This window comes from Condylura cristata, unplaced genomic scaffold (assembly GCF_000260355.1).
Source record: "Condylura cristata isolate star-nosed mole 26May11 unplaced genomic scaffold, ConCri1.0 scaffold00001, whole genome shotgun sequence".
NCBI lineage: Eukaryota > Metazoa > Chordata > Mammalia > Eulipotyphla > Talpidae > Condylura > Condylura cristata.
Genome location: NW_004567102.1, coordinates 3,645,799 through 3,662,277, shown reverse-complemented (window position 1 = coordinate 3,662,277; position 16,479 = coordinate 3,645,799). Strand labels below are relative to the sequence as shown.

Sequence of the window (16,479 nt, the reverse complement as noted above, 5' to 3'; positions counted from 1 at the left end):
ACAGATATGTACTATGAACATCACTATAGAGTTACACAATAGGCATTAATATGTTTTCACAACTTTTGGGTTTTCCTCAGTCTGACTATATTTTACTGTATATATGGATTTTTTGTGGTAACACTTAAATAGGTTGGTTATCTACTGCTAGAAAATAAATCACTCCCCAAACTGGAGACTTATATAAGATTGATTATTGTACAGTTTGTATGATCAGGAATTTGGGGGCAGCTTAGCTGGGTGGTTCTGGCTCATGAGACTTATAAGACTGCCGCTGCAGTAAGGAATTAGCTACAGTCATCTGAAGGCTTGTGCAAGGTTGAAGGATCCACTTCCAGGATGGCTCAATCATAGGCTATTGGCAGACCTCAGCTGTCTGCATCTGATCCTCTCCACTGGGCTTCTTCAGTTTCTCCTCAACATTGCAGCTGACTTTCACTAAAACAGTGATTCTCAACAGAGGCCAATTTTTAACCCCCAGGGAACATGTGACAATGTCTGAGCCATTACTGGATGTCACAACTGAGGTGTGCAAAGAGGGCTTATGCTACAGAACAGAGGCCAGGTTTACTAGTAAACATCCTACAATGTATAGGACAGTTCTATATCTGGTTCAAAATGTTTATACTACCATGGTTGAGAAACTGCTCTAGAGCAAGAATCTCAGAGAAAGGGCAGGGCGGGGATGACAATATCTTTGTTCCTTTTTAAATATTTATTTATTTATGTATACAAGAACTGGGGTACAGGCTAGAGGTGCAGGAGGTGAGAGGATTCACCAGAGACCAAGTGGGCAACAGAGCAAGTGGAATGACTGAAATACACTACTGAAGGGAGCCATGGAGACAGGAGAGGTCTTCTGTACCATGAGGTCAGCCCATGGCTGGGGATGGAACTCTGCCGACAGCTTTGTAGTGCTCTGCTTTACCCTCTTCCACCACCAGGGAGGGTCTAGGACCACAATATCTTATAACCTAACGTCAGAAGTCATACTCTATTACCTCCACCACATTTCATATACTGCAGGAGTGAGTTAGTAACCACAACCTTCATTCAAGGGAAGGAGAATTAATTAAGCTCATTAAGGGATGAGTATCAAATATTTATGGCCATATTTTTAAATCATTATTCTTAGCAATATGATTTTTTCCTATCAAAATACTACAATTTTCAAGATATTTCACTTTTGAGAATGCTAGGTAAAAGTCTCTACTGTTCTAGGAAAAGTTACTGAAATTTCATTTAACAAAGCTATTTTTGCATCTACTAAACAGTCTCTATTTTGATGAGCTAATCTTAACAAATTCTATTAAACATAAACATATGTTGTATGAAATAGAGAAAAGTAAACTGGTAGTCAAAAGCTCAATTCTAGTTTAGTTCTGGCACCTTCTAGCAGGTCATCTTGATCAAAGTTGCTTTGTACCTCTTTACAAATTAATAAAATAGGAGGTGTTAACAGCTCTGCTTATCTCATAATGTTGTTCTGAAATAAGATGATTATGTGAAAGTACTTTATGAACTATAAAAACAGGTGGTTTTAAATGTTCCAAATTGAAATGAACATGCTGTTATTATAAGTTTCATGACTAGCTTTCAGGATGGTGTTTATCATACAGCAAATTCTCGATATATACTTTTAGATTTCTTAGTCTCAAATTTAAGGTTGAGTATATCTCTGAAATAGAAAAATGGGACAGATTATTAAAATATAATTTAGGATCTAAATCCTTGATCATTTGTTGTCATGTTATGGAAAACTAAAATATAGGTTCTACAAGTTAAAATGCACATTGATTTAGTAATTATTAAATAGGACTGAAAAACTATCATAATCAGCAAAATAATGTAGTCAATACTATTGAAGATGAACTAAAAAAAAAAAATCATTCCTTTATCTATTTTCCAATTTAGAATGAGGGAGCACAGACACTATCTATAGTTTATCTTTTAAACTCAGATTTTAGTGCCTGGCAAAATTACTAAATACATATCAAAACAAACAGCAGCTCTTAATCTCAAAAACTAAGAAATCTCACTGGGGAGTCAGAACAAACACACACACACACACAAATTACTAAAAGACTTTCACAAATAGACACATTTACTTTCTTTAATGTGTTATGTAGGCACTACCAGACAGATCAATTTTAAAGCACTTACTTATACTTTAGAACTCAAGATATGGTAGCAGTTCTATACTGTCCAGAAAAAGGAAAGCTGCCTAATTCTTAATTTCTGGGGGTAGAACCCAAGCAGCTATATGTTTAAAAGCCCCACAAGTGATTCTGAAGAACAAACAGAATGAGAATCACAGTTGGTTATTCCTCCTGTCAGGCCAGTCCATCTCATATCTACTCTCTTTTTGTTTTCTCCTGTCACCCAAATAAATTCCCTTTCCACCTTCCAAATGTTCCCTCTATGCCTCTTCCAAATATCTTCAAATCTTTCCTCCTTTATAAAAATTCTAACTTGAACATCATGTAATTGTCTGCACATCTCTACATATACCAAATGCCCTTTAAAATTTCTTTATTTGATGACCATTTCTTTTACATCTCAATCTTACAAAATTATAGTCCCGTAATACTTTTATAGAAATTTTCAGGTAACTGACTCATTCCCTGATTATAATTTTCAGGACCACTGTCAACCCTCAGTGCCAAAGATAAGCTTCCTTGAAATATTAGCTTCACTATCTAAAGCTGCCCCACAAAAGTAAGTAATATGAATCCATTTCTAGGGTAGCTACTGCTACATCTCTGAGATCATCCTCAAGAAGTGTATAGAAAAATAATCAATGCAGATCATTCAAAACTGAAGTCACTTGGTACACTAAACTGGGGATCACAAAGTGAAGCAAGTCAAACTTATGATGCCAAATGAGGACATCATTAAAGGCATATCTTATGTAAGATACCAATACAACAATATTTCACTTTAATTTAAACATTAGCATCATCAAGATGTTATGATACCAAATGAGGAATGTAAGATTTTCACCAGCGTCTAGTAGCCTGGAAAACAAATACAAATAGAAACTATTCAAAAATTGAGAATTCAAGAAGGTTCAAGCTAACCTAACCCTTAAATGAAGGATTTCATAGGTTAAAAAAGAAATAACTATGAAGATATTAAGAATAAAGCATTTATTTCTGGAAATAAAGTTACACCTACTACAGGAATAAGAAAATATAAACAACAGTTCAATATACACTTAATAAGCCGAACACTTCACGCCATCACAGGAGAGACCAAGCACATGACCAGGAACACAAGATCCATCAGGGAGAAGGCTGTTACCCCAAGTGAAGTACAGGAATGGGTTAATGGGCAAGAGAACACTTAGCTCTCAGAGTCCCTTTCTTCCTCTATCTAAAACAGCCTCCCAGAGCCCTTCAAACATCAAAAGAAGAAGTTCTGATCTCTGTGGGCACTTACTGATGTCATCACTTTTAGATCTGAATCATCAAGATGAAAAGGCATCTCAGACACAGATTTCCAACACTTAACTTTGCATGAAGTTGCCCAAGATGTAAAAAGTGATCAATGTACCACTAAATTCAAGAGAGATTTTAAAAGAAGATTTTAAGGGAAGCATTAGAAATATAAAAATATGTTTGAGATGGCAAGTTAGACTGAAAGAATAGGTTACAGAGGACTTCCAAGCACTCTCTAGGAAACTACATGTCCCTTCAAGACTAATATTTTCAAAAGCAGACATCTTCTTGGGTTTTTTTTCTGTTTTTATATATATGCCATATATATAATATAAATGTTATATAAATTTTAATATAAATTTATATAAATTTTAAAATAAATAATATTTATAAAATATTGTAAATATTATATATTATATATATATTTATATGCTATATATATATATATATATATGCCTAGCACTGGCAATACTGAATTAATGAATTTAAGAATACAAAGGAAATGGTATACTTTGGGGGGGGGGGGGTGAGGGGGTATGGTTACATGCTTTGTGGAGCCGACACACTGGACTGCCAGCTAGGGAAAGCAGGCAATTCCTACTTGTGGGCAGCCTGACAGTGAGGCACACTCATCTTCTCTCATGGCAAAGGCGGTGACAATACCACCCAGGTCTAAGGGAGAAAGTGTTGAGGACGTCTGTAGACCATCATTCAGTTAACAGGAATGAACACGTTCAGGGTCTCAAGTTACTCAGACAGCAGGTCTAGACAAAATAAACATTTGTTCTATTACCTTTTTGTTATGTTGCCATGGGAATGTGTGTTTAGGAACACTTATTTTCTGCAACTAGATGGTGCAGCAGTAAAGGGGGATGGCTTTCATGAAAGGAGAGAGTTGTATCTGGAGAAGTAGGGAAAACAGTCAATCCCGTAGACTTTTATAGTCACATGTGTAGAATCTTTCAACCTTTAAGATTTATTCAAGTTAACGTAGAAGTCCTTGGAGCCTCAGAACCAAAACATTAGTAGGTCACAATAATCCAACCTCCACTAAAATTATTGTACTAGGGAAAGGTAGAAGTGTAAAGCAGATACAAGGACAAATAAAACAGAAAAATAAATGAGGTCTTAAATGTTGAAGAAAGACAAAAGTGACTTAAAATATGATCCAACAGTATGAAAAAACCTAGAAGTCCAAAGAAGTTAGAAAACATTAAACCTGCCAGCAGCCTAATCTTCTTTTGTCAACAGAAGTCTAGAGCTAATCTCTTCACTCCCTTTCTTTTGGCAACAGAAACCTGAAAAAGTGAAGTAAGTCCACGTTATTTAAAGAGCTGGACAGGAGTATCCTGAATTTTTAAAACCCACCAGAAAGGGTTGGTGCTAGTACTCAGACCCTTCTGGAATAAGAGCTGTGAGTTTGGGTTAGGGGTCTGTACCAACTCATCTGACCCCCCCCCATTAGACCCTAAATTACAATTAACACCTCAAATGGGTATGAGAAAGAAATGGAAAAGAAAAAAAGACTACCTCAGAGCAGAGTGATTTGCTAAAGTTGGATCATGTCTCTCCTGTGGCTTTAAGCCTCTATGGCTTACCCCTCTCAGAGTAAAGGCACACTTCCTATAAAGGCAAATTAAAGTCCTACTTAGCCCCTGTATATCTGCAGCACCTCCACCCTCTTCTCTTTACTACTTGCTTTCTGGTTCATTCAGTTCTAGCCTTAACGGTCTCCTAGTCGTTGCTGGAAAGCCAGGTCTTTGCTTCAGGGCCTTTGCATTAGTTGATCTCGGCCTGCAATGTTCTTTTCTTCCCACCCATATCCAACCAGTGTTCTATATTACTTCCCTCAGTTTTCACTCACTTGCCACTTTACCACTGAGGTCTACTCTTTCCACTCTGCTGAAAAGTGCTGTACAGCCATCCAGAACTCCCTCTCCTTTCCTTGCTTCATTCTTCACATTATACTTACCATATGACATACTAAAAATTTTATTTATTTATTTACTTCCATTTCCATTCCCTTCAGAACACAGCTTAAGGGCAGAAATCGGTGTCTGTTTGTATTTCATCTCCAGTACCTACAGAGAGAGGCCCATACATAATAGGTGCTCAAAATGTCAGTATAACACACCAGACAAAGTCCTATCCTCAAGGAACTTGGCGTAGACTCAAGTCCCTCTCCCTTTTGCCTCCATAATCCTGTATCCTGTAACTAACTCTCTGAAGGTCAAAAAATGGCACTAAAATCTATTTTTCCAAAGCCAAAACTTAGGGGGCATTTTAGATCCTCACTCTTCCATACTTCTTTCCTCCATTCCCCCAACATTTACCCTGAGAACCAAGTATATCAGAACCCAGGACCTCTTTGTCAAAAGCACAAAGCACACAGGCCATAGTCTTCTTTCCTAGAGTAAATTCTTAAAAGGTTGAAATGCTGGAAAAGAGATTGATTTTACAAATCTTTAACACAAATGAACTTAAAATTTGTGGAAGCACTGAAAACTTTACTTATACTTTAGTTTAACTGAAATTTGTTTGTTCATTTTATCCTAAAGGAATGTGTGCATGACCTCCAAGAATATAGTAACTGTAGGATGAAATCTCCAAGTTTCAAGTGATGAGGTTTTTTGAACACTACAGTAATAATACCTCTTGGGTCGAGACAAATCACTACCAAATACCACCATTAAAAGTAAATATCTAACTATTTTCAAAGGTCTGGAGAGAAATTGTTTCTATTTATACCCTATACTTTATCAAACATGTATAATGTAATCCCAACTTTACAAAATACACATTGAAGAATTTCAAACCAACAAGATTTATAAATTCAGGAATAAACTATTTGCACTGTCTAATAATTCTTTGGGGGAAAATAAATCTAGGTAATAAGTTCACATTTGGTTTATGAATTCTGAGGAAGACTAATGAATATGTCAATGACATTGGTGTGATTGGCTTCATACAGTCACTGCTCTACTGCCTTCTTACATAGCCAACCCCTTTTTTTTTAAAAAAAAAAAAAGGGGGGGGTGGGGGGAAACAAACAGCAGAAGAAAAAGTGTCACCACACCTCACCAGTGTACATATACAGGAAAAGACATTTCTAATGCATTGAACCCCAGAACCAAATCAAGAGTTGTATCAAAATATGCTTTTCTTTATTGAATGAGGGTAAATACTCATTTATACAACTGGGTTAATAACACTTGCCTTCACTGAGCCATACGAGGACTGCATACTCAGTGACATATCTTTGCATACTCAGTGACATATTTTATTTATTTCTACCCTGGCTTATCCTAAAAAAAAGATTTAAAATGGTGAATGGCCATTAGTGCCAACAAAAAGTAACTCCATTTATTTGTATTATATTATTTATATACAATCTTTTTCCACAAAATGTTTAGGAAGTTGCATTTAATTTCTTAGTGAATTCTGCCATCCTCTCACTAAAAGCCTTACGTATTTTACATACTGGTGTTAAATATAGGTCATACGGTACAATGGCTATTAGTAAACAATCCATAAAATATTATTATTACTTGCATTAGGCTATAAGCTCTATGAGAGGTAGATCGTCTTGTTCTATCTCAAGAAACTTAGCTGACTATCTGGCCACAGTTGGTACTGAACAAATATTATTGAATAAATGACTGAACATGATTTAAGACTAATTCTTAATTTTTACCTACTTGTGGTTACTAGCACTCTACATCTCTAACCAACAGCAAAGGTCTTTAAATTAAAAAAAAAAAAATACTCCAAGGAAAGACATTTAAGTTCCTGTTTATATTTCCTTAAACTTACCACAAAGATTTCCCCCATCTGTTCCAAACCCACAAAATCAATGCTTTGCAACAACATATTCTTGAACAATTTTGCATCATTTCCCCTCAGGGACACTGCATAAAGTTCCTTAAAACTATTTAGACTTTAGTTCCCTTTATCCCTTAAAAATGAAAAGACATTTGTAAAACCTATCAACTCCCAAATTTCAAGTCTGATTCCACAGTTGGTTAAAACAGGGGCTGCTACTTGCATTTTTTACTATGTATTTATTGTAAATTAAATGCAAGGCCTATGTAAAAAAACTAAGTTGCTCTTCAGAGCAGAGCAATCGACTTTAGAAACTGACGCATATTTCAGTGATGCTGCATTCCTTCAAACACTTCCAGAGATTCTTCTCTGGATCAGATTTCATTCAGATCCAGTTCTACAAGTCACACAAGAAATTCTGTGTCATTATAGTTACAACTCCTATTTGACCTAAAGCAGGTCACCAGCCTGATTACCTAATCTCTTTCACCAGACTTGAGTTCAAATTCTCTAAGTAATCTGGATTCAATTTAATTTTGTTATTCCATAAAATCAAATCTGCCCTCAATGAGTAAAAACAGTGAAAAATAGCATAGGTTCCAAAACAGATCTTAAAAATGTTTTCTGCCCCAACTGAAAAGTTGCTAATTTAAAAAACAACTTCAAATAAGTACTGAGTGAGAGAACACTTACCTGTAAATCTAAATTCTGATATTGTCAACTCAAAATCAGTTACATTTGTTCAATTTTCTTATGTTGAACAATTACCGAAAACAAACACAACTCTGCCTTCAAAACATAACAGTAGTTGTCTCTGAGAAAAGGAGTAGTGTGAGTGGAGAATAAGAAAGGAAAGACTTTTCACTTATCTCCTTTTATGCCTCTTGAATTTTATAAAATGTAACTGTATTATGTATTTTTAAAAACTTGTTTAATAAAATTACAGATACTGCTGGCATCTATAAGTCAGAAAAGCATAGTATTAAAGAAATATGGAGATTATTTTAGTGGCATTTCATTTAAATTTGAATCTCCTGTTCCAGTGCAGAGCTATAAAAATCAAGTAGGGAAACCTTGCAAGCAGTTTTTTTTTCAAGCTCAATCAACTCCCTGTAGTTGGGCTATTCTTTCTAATAAAATGTAAACATCACTGGAAACGAAAATTTGATACCACAAAGGTTAATGCATGAATTTAAGAATGAAAAATGAAGGTAAAATAATTAGCTGTGAAAGAAACAATGACTCAAATATATCTTTGAAAACTCATTCTCTCTCTCTCACACACAGAAACAAATGCTGTAAATTCCTTCAAATGTAAACCTCCATACTGGAAAAATGTAGAAAAGAAGTCAAGTATGGTGCCATCAGCAAGATAACTCACACAACTTGAACTAGAAAATACAATATGATCTGTTACTGGACACTATTGCACAATCTCAAATACCCAGAAGATACTACCAAACAGGAAATTCATGAGGCGACTTTAAGAAATAGGGGAATTATATTTAGCGATTAGCAAGTTCAAAAGACTGGAATTTGTTCCAAAACAAAAAATAATTACATAGCCCCCTTTTCAAATAATGCATGCGCACGAACTAACTTCCTAGCAGGGGCTCTCATATTACAGTGCATCTAACATATAATGTATACATTCTGAGAAGTCAGAGAAATATTTCAGGTCCTGAAATTTTTTGGTAGCAATTTAAGACACAGTATGAATTTAAACTAAAAAGTGTCTCTTCCATTTTTCTGTTGTATATTCCACATCCTTGTGAAAACCATCATGTACATCAGGCTACAAATGGAGATACGTTCCCTGTGAACTCCCTAAGGGGTTTTAAAAATACAGTAGTCACAAGAATTGTCACAATTTTAAAATATTCACAACACCTCCCAGCATTGTTAATAACTTTTTGATCTTGAGGGCGTCCAACGGATCTGAATCTCACTTGCTCAAAGTGAGAAAATTGTTTTGTCAAACAATACTTAAAATGAGCAGTGGTATGTGACTAATCAGTGAGGAGGCCAGTCTCTCAAAGCTGCAGAATGCTCGCAGGCACTGCCACCCCCCACCCCTGCGAAAAGGAAATACGCTTGCAACTGAGTCGGAAACACACCATTCAAGCTGGCACAGTGCTCACAGAGATAAAGTCAGTATTTTAAGCTCCATGGGTTGCTGCTAATTCAAGAGCGAATTCAAAATGAACGTTTCTCTAAATGGGATTTCCACGGAGGTTTGCACACACACACACACGCAAAAGTCCGGACAGAACGCCCTCGGTGGTCAGTTTGGTTCGGATGACCGCAGTCTCCCATTCGGGCTGTGTGCCCTTCTGCTCCTCCCAGCAGCAACTCGGACTCGTCTGCTGAGCGCGCAGGATCCCGCGCCCAAGGCAGACGCAGCTCTGGAGAGGATCCTTCGACGCCAGCAGAGCTCCCCAAAGAGCTCCTACATTCCGTGCCCGGTCCCTGAGCAGCACCCCCACCTCCCTCAAGAAGGGAATGTTCAAGGAGAGAGCCAGGGCCGAATTCCAGCACCTCCACCCACCACCCAGCGTGGACGCGCGTCCTGCACACGTCTGACCTAGGTGTGCAGGTTGAGGGGTGCAAGGGGTACAGGGGTGCAGGGCAGGGGCCAAAGGGGCAGCAATGCCCTCCCCCGAGAAAAATTCCTGCCGCTTGGTGTATTGCTGAGCGGAGGGGGTAGGCCTGGCTCTCGGGCATGAGGGACCACCCAGCCTACCGCGGCCCAGGCCTGGTGACACTCACCACACGGAGCCATAGGCGCCGGAGCCCACCGGGGACAGGTTCTGGTAACGCTCGGGCACCTCCCAGATTGTCTTGTTCAGCTCCTGCCGGTAGAACGTGGGCCTCTCCTGAGACATCTTCCAGCGGCGGCCACGGAGCGAGGAGGTGGCCCTGCGGGGCTATGCCTGCGCCCGCACCCGCTCCCCGGCCTCTTCGCCTGCCCAGCTGGGCGAGGACCCAGCGCTGGCTGCGGGCGCAGGTGCGGGTGCCGCGACCCCACCGACTCCCGCGCGCGCGCGCGCGCGGCCCCTGTCAGTGCAGCAACTGATCGCGCCTCAGCAACAGGGGCGAGCCCAAGCTAAGGGCTGGGGCGCGCTCCGGGGCTCAAAGCTGCGCCCACCGCGCTCCCCCTGCACCCTCCCCGACCAGGCCGACTTCGGGCAACGGGGCAGGACAGAGACTCCAACTGCAGCCCACTAAGGCTCCAGTGGTCGCGGTTCCAGAGCCAGCGAACAGGAGCCTCCCGACGTAGTCTCGCGAGACCAGCTCCCGGGACTCTCCGTGAGTCGAGATTTTACCCAATATGGAACATGCCCGCGGGAGGGGGTTCGCGAGGGGAAAGGACGGGAAGAGCAGTTCTCGCGAGAAGAGAGCAACAGCTGGAGACCAGAGGCAGGAACAACCTAGGACTGATTGCGGAGCCAAGGTGGCGGGGGAAAGAGATAAGCGGGCAGCACACGTCGTGCGCGCCTCACAGTGGTCAGCGGGGTAAGTGCCTGGCTGCAAGGCGAAAAGCGACAGGGACAAATAGGGTGTCCGGAAAAGAGCCAAAAGATCTTTGCACTGAGGGTAGTTCAGAGCACCTGCTCAGCGGACCCCCAATTTCCAACGAATGTTTGCATAAAAAAGGGAAAGGTTCCTGCCAGAAAGTCGTTACATTCCCATCTGCTCAAAAACATATGGCTTGCTCTTTGGAGTTCTGTCCCAAAAGCAAACATTAGCTCTCTAGTAAGACAGGTTTTCACTCAGACTCTCTTAGTAATATTCAAATTATCTGTGCAGAAGAATCATTTTTAAAATGCAGGTACCCATAACCCAAGGAGAGTCCAATAGAATAGGTGTGTGATGTGCCTGTGTCTATCCTCCCCGCCCACACACCCACTCACTGTGCATTTTAAAAATACACTCAAATAGTTCCGATCCAGAAACTGATTTTTCCTTAAGGAAGCATTTTTATTAATTTTATCTTTTTTTTTAAGATTTGTTTATTCATACAGAACTGGGGTAAAGTCCAGAGATGCGGAGGTGAGAGGATTCACCAGGGACATAGTGGGGAGAAGAACAGGCAGATCTACAAAGTACACTGCTGAGGGGAGCAGTGGGCGGATCAGGAGAGGTCTGGTGGGCCATGTGGTCACCTGCGGGGCAGGCGGGGATCGAACTCATGCGGAAGTGGCTTAGGCTTCTTAGTGCTGTGCTTTAACCCTCTGCACCACCAGGGAGGGCCTTAATTTTATCTTTTTAATAATTTATGTCTTTTACTTATATCATTGTGTATTCCCTGTAAAAATTCCCAACAGTTCGCCCGTGAAACCATCTCCATAGTCCCTTCTTCTCTCCCATTTTGATCCTTTTTCCTCCCCTTCCCTCGCAGAATGTCTCTTTATTTGTGATTACTTGCTAGTTTTCTTGTTTAATTATTGTTGTTATCCCCCCCTTATTCAGTTCCCCTATTTTCCTCCTATAAGTGAAGGCATTCAATGTTTTTCTTTTTCCTTCTGACTTATTTTACTGAGTATGGTCTCATCAAGTTCAGTCCAAGGTGCTGCCAATGGCCTGAGTTTAACTTTTTAATTACTGAGTAGTATTCCATTGAGTAAGTATACCACATCTTCTTGATCCAGTCATCTATTTTTAGGTATTTGGGTGGTTTTCATATCTTACCAATTATGAATAGTGTTGGAATAAACAGGGATGTAAATATACAAAGAAAACCGTTAAAAGAAATAGGAAAAAAAATCCTTACAAATGGATTAGAAGAATTAGCTATCAAAATGGTCATCCTACTGAAAAAAAATTTACAGATTCAATGCTGTTATAATAAAAATTTCAATGACATTCTTCAAAGAAATAGAACAAATATTGATAAAATTCATATGGAATCACAAAAAACCTTGAATAACCAAAGCTCTTCTGAATAAAAAGGAGAATGGAAGTATCACATGCCCAGATTTCACACTATACCACAAGTCCATAAAAATTAAAATGGTAATGGACCAAAAACAGACACACCGACCAATAGAATCAAATAGAAAACCCAGAAATAAACGCACATATTTATGGACAACTAATCTTTGGCAAAGGAGAAAAGAATATGTAATGGAACAAGGACAGTTTGTTCAGTAAATGGTACTGGGAAAACTAGACTGCTTCTTACAAATAATGAATCTACACTACTACCTCACACCATGCACAAAAATAAGACTTGAAACCATAAAGTATATAGAAGAAGATATAGGCAAAACAAATATATGACATACATCTCAGTAACATTTTTAAAGACATATTCCCTAAAGCAAAAAAAGTGAAGGAAAAGATAAACAACTAGGATTACATCAAACTAAAAAACTTCTGTACAGCAAAAGAGACACTAAGCAAAACAAAGAGATACCCTACTGATAGGGAGACATTTTTTGCACACAATACAACTGATAAGGAACTGATCTCAAAAATCTACAAAGAGGTCACATGACTCAACAAAAAACAAAGTAAACAGTCCAGTCAAAAAGTGGGCAGATGAGCTAAAAAGACACTTCTCCAAAGAGGAAATACAAATGGTGAACAGGTACATGAAAAAAAATGTTCAACATCACTTATAATCAGGGAAATGCAAATCTAAACCACAATTAGATACCACCTCACACCAGTGAGAACAGCACATATTAAAAAAACTAGCAACATCAAATGTTGGTGAGGATGTGGAGAAAAAGGAACTTTCCTACACTGCTGGTGGGAATGCAAACTGGTCCAACCACTATGGAAAGCTGTGTGGAGGTTCCTCAAACTACTAATAATGGAGCTACCATATGAGCCAGGAATTCTACTCCTAAGAGTCTACCCAAAGGACACAAAAACATTATTTCAAAAAGGGAAGCATTTTTTAAAGCCATTATCCTGAGGTTTGTAACTGACTTCTGTTGGCAATTGCTTCCAGAGAAGAAGGAGTCAGTCTTAATTTTTGCTTCTCAGGGTATGAACAAGGCAGAGTCTCATTAAGCAAGTCAATTAAACTTGCTTAGAACTTACTTCCAGTTTATGCAAAAGAGAATCCCTGACTTGCATCCCTACCTACTAAAGCCACTTGTAAAGTTGAAGAAGAAAATAAATGTGAATAATGGGCAGTGTATTACAGCCCCATAGTATCCACTGTTGCCAACCTATTCTAATGCTAAAACTTGCTACAATAAACAGAAGAATTGGATTCAGTCTTATACTCTTAGTTACTTCTCTTAGTAACTAATTCTCATCACTTCCCATAATTATTCTCTTTTGTGTGGTACATATCCTGGTGTGCTCAAATTGTGTGTCTTGTCCCAGCATCTAACACAGTACAATGATAAAAGACACCCCATAAATATGTATTGGATAGATTATGAATAATTACTATGATCTTTATTTTAACAGGTGGTATAGGATTCTCAGTTTTCTTGGGGGTTGGGGGGGGAGTCAAAACCAAGGTCATGGATGATTTGTGGAAAGCTTTATTTTGGACTCAGTGTGACTAGCCTGGATTCTCTTGCCTTTGAAGGGATTCTGCTTGAAAATATTCCAACCTACAGGTCAGGGAGTTTTCTAAGAAGTAATAGAGGTTGAAGGAAGAAGTGAGGGCAAAAAATTAACCTTGAAGAAATGAGGGGTGGCATGAATGGATGAATACAAAGGAGGAAACTTGCAAGTAGGAACCCTAGAAAACCATATATTTATCCAACAGGGTAGTATAATACGGTGAGATTGACTGAGAGGATAAAGATACAGTGAGCAGTACATTCACTCTTTCATTAATTGACTTTTGTGAATATTTACTGGGGGTCAGACACTTCTATAGAAAGGTAATGAAAAAACAGACACAGTTGCTGCCTGTGAGGAGCAACTACATTAACTGGGAAATAATCATTCAATCCAAATTTATTAAGCACTTGACACATCTACCATAATTTCCAGCCATTGATGATACAGCAGTTAATGAAAGACATCAAAATTCCTGCCCTTATGATGGTGAGACAATTTACAAAGAGAAGTAGGTAAAGCAAATAATGGGTTAGATGTTAATAGAACAATTAAACAGGTGTAAAACTGTAAGTGGGCCAATCATGAAAACAAAACACAGTGAGACATGACACAGTGACTGAGAGAAGTGTACAGGAGGAGGAGGCTGTGAGCTGGAGGAGTGGGGGGAGTGGAGCTAGAGAGATCAGGGAGGGAGAAAGACAAACAGACAGACTTAACAGGGGAGACCTGGGCAAGAGTGTCCTTCAGTGGGAAAGAGCAAGGGTGTGGAGAGCAGAGCGAGTGTTGGATACCTAGGTAATTCCTAACCTCCTGTTTCCTCATACACCTTCTGACCCAACACAGTCCTCGTGATACAGTTACTGTCTGTGAAGTGCACAGCTCCAGGCCTGACATCAAATAAGCCCTCAACCAAGAGCAGTGAAACCTCCATGACACTGGCGGCCTGAACGGCCCAGGGCAGGGGCTTCCACGGTCCAGGCACCCTCTCCGGGCACGCTCTCCGTGCACAGGCCTTGCCCTCCCCCCACCCCCACTTCCTCGGCCCGCACTCTTGTCCCCCTCCCCGCCGAACACCCGGGCGGTTCGGCCTCAACGGCTTAGGAACCGCCGGTGTGGGAAATCCGCAGTGCTGCCAGCCGGGAGGGAGCCCGGTTGCAGTCCAGCGCTTGCTAGGGAACCAGGTGAGCCGCCGCCGGGAGGCGCCTGGGAGCTGGGGGGCTGCAGACTGTGAGCTACGCGGCCCAGGTGGGTCCGAGAGCGAGGGACCAGCCCCCGTTTCACTTCGAAGTCCCGGGTGGGAGCTGCGTCCATGGCCCGCAGGGCCAGGCATGTCGCAGACTGCAAGCCGCGGGTATTTGTGTAATGAATGATGCTTGTCCCTGGGAGCTTATCTCTCCGAGGCATTGTTTCTGTTTTTGAAACAATGGAATGGCATAATGGCAAGAAACAATGTGTGTGTTTTGAAGCTGACTCCTTTCCAATTCGCATTGCTGGTCCCAGAACTGGTCTGCTGCTTGCCCAACCTTACCCAACTGGTCCCGCTCTCCCCTCCAGAGGCCTGGCAGCCCGGGCCCTAGTATGGTCAGCTTTTACTTCCTTTATTCACAGTTCCTTCTCACAGAGTGTTGTTTTCCTCCCACAGCCACCCCACCCCACCTTGTATTTATCAAATCCTTTTTATGTATCAGTGTCAACTTGTGAGGCCTTCTCTCACACCCCCAAAAGTGAGTTTCTGTCCAACAAATCCTACTGGTAATGTTAAGGGGAACATTACTGTGCACCACTGCACATTAAAGATAATTGTTTATGTATCCAATGGTCAATTCCTTGAAGGCTATCTTATTTTATTCATGTCACAGTGACTCAATACCCTTTGCTGGTCCCTTTATTATAGTCCAAGTGGATTCCCCTAAAAATGTAGGTAGTAATGAGCAAAGGGATGTTTCTGATGGAATTACAAATGCTATTTTGAAATTCTGGAAATGAATTTTACCTACCCATGAATAAAGAAAACATATGAAGATGAGTCATATCAATGGCAAGAGACTGTTGCAACTACACAAAGGTCCGGCATTCATGCTTATTGGATCATCAGAAAATCCACTGTATTTACGTTGCTTATTTTTGGTTATTAAAAAACTTTTAATATATATATAAGTGAATAAATGGATGTCTGGATTGACAAAGAGAAGTAGTTTGAAGGCTGAAGGAATAGTACAAAAATGCCTGTATTTTAACAGTGGCCCCCAATTTTAGCACTGTGTTCCTGAATAAAAGTAATTGGCTACATTTATAGGGGTTTTCCTACTCTAGTGTCTCAGCACCACTTCAAAGAGGCTGCTGGCTCAGCCTCAGACTTTCTGACTAATTAGGTCTTGCTAGGGGGAGACTGACACCTTGTATTTCTAACAAGTTTCTGAATGATGCTGATATTTGTGAAACCAAATGTGGGCACCAAGTGGGGACTGTAGTGATTAAACTAATTTCTCTTAATAGTGATTTCAGATACCCAAAATTATGTCACATTTGTAGAATAAGAAAATGAAACCTTAAGTAGTTCAGATCCATGGTCCACCCACTTAAATATTGTGTGTGATGGCAGGAAGCATCATAGAAATGTTTCCTTTGTGGACACTTATCTTTAAGATTATAGGTAGAGCATAGCACACTGTCAGACCTA

At 40.0% G+C, this 16,479-nt stretch overlaps 1 protein-coding gene across 1 annotated transcript in view; it reads right to left on the bottom strand.

The window, feature by feature from the left end:
• MAPK14 (mitogen-activated protein kinase 14) overlaps positions 1-10,529 on the bottom strand; it is an 83,676-nt gene extending 73,147 nt beyond the window's left edge. The window contains exons 1-2 of the mRNA XM_012727115.1: positions 10,032-10,529; positions 9,515-9,752 (exon numbers count right to left, since the gene is read on the bottom strand). Coding sequence (XP_012582569.1) covers positions 9,515-9,752; positions 10,032-10,147 — 354 coding nt within the window. The 5' untranslated portion in view covers positions 10,148-10,529. The remainder of the gene's footprint in view (positions 1-9,514; positions 9,753-10,031) is intronic.
• Positions 10,530-16,479: the final 5,950 nt, after the last annotated feature.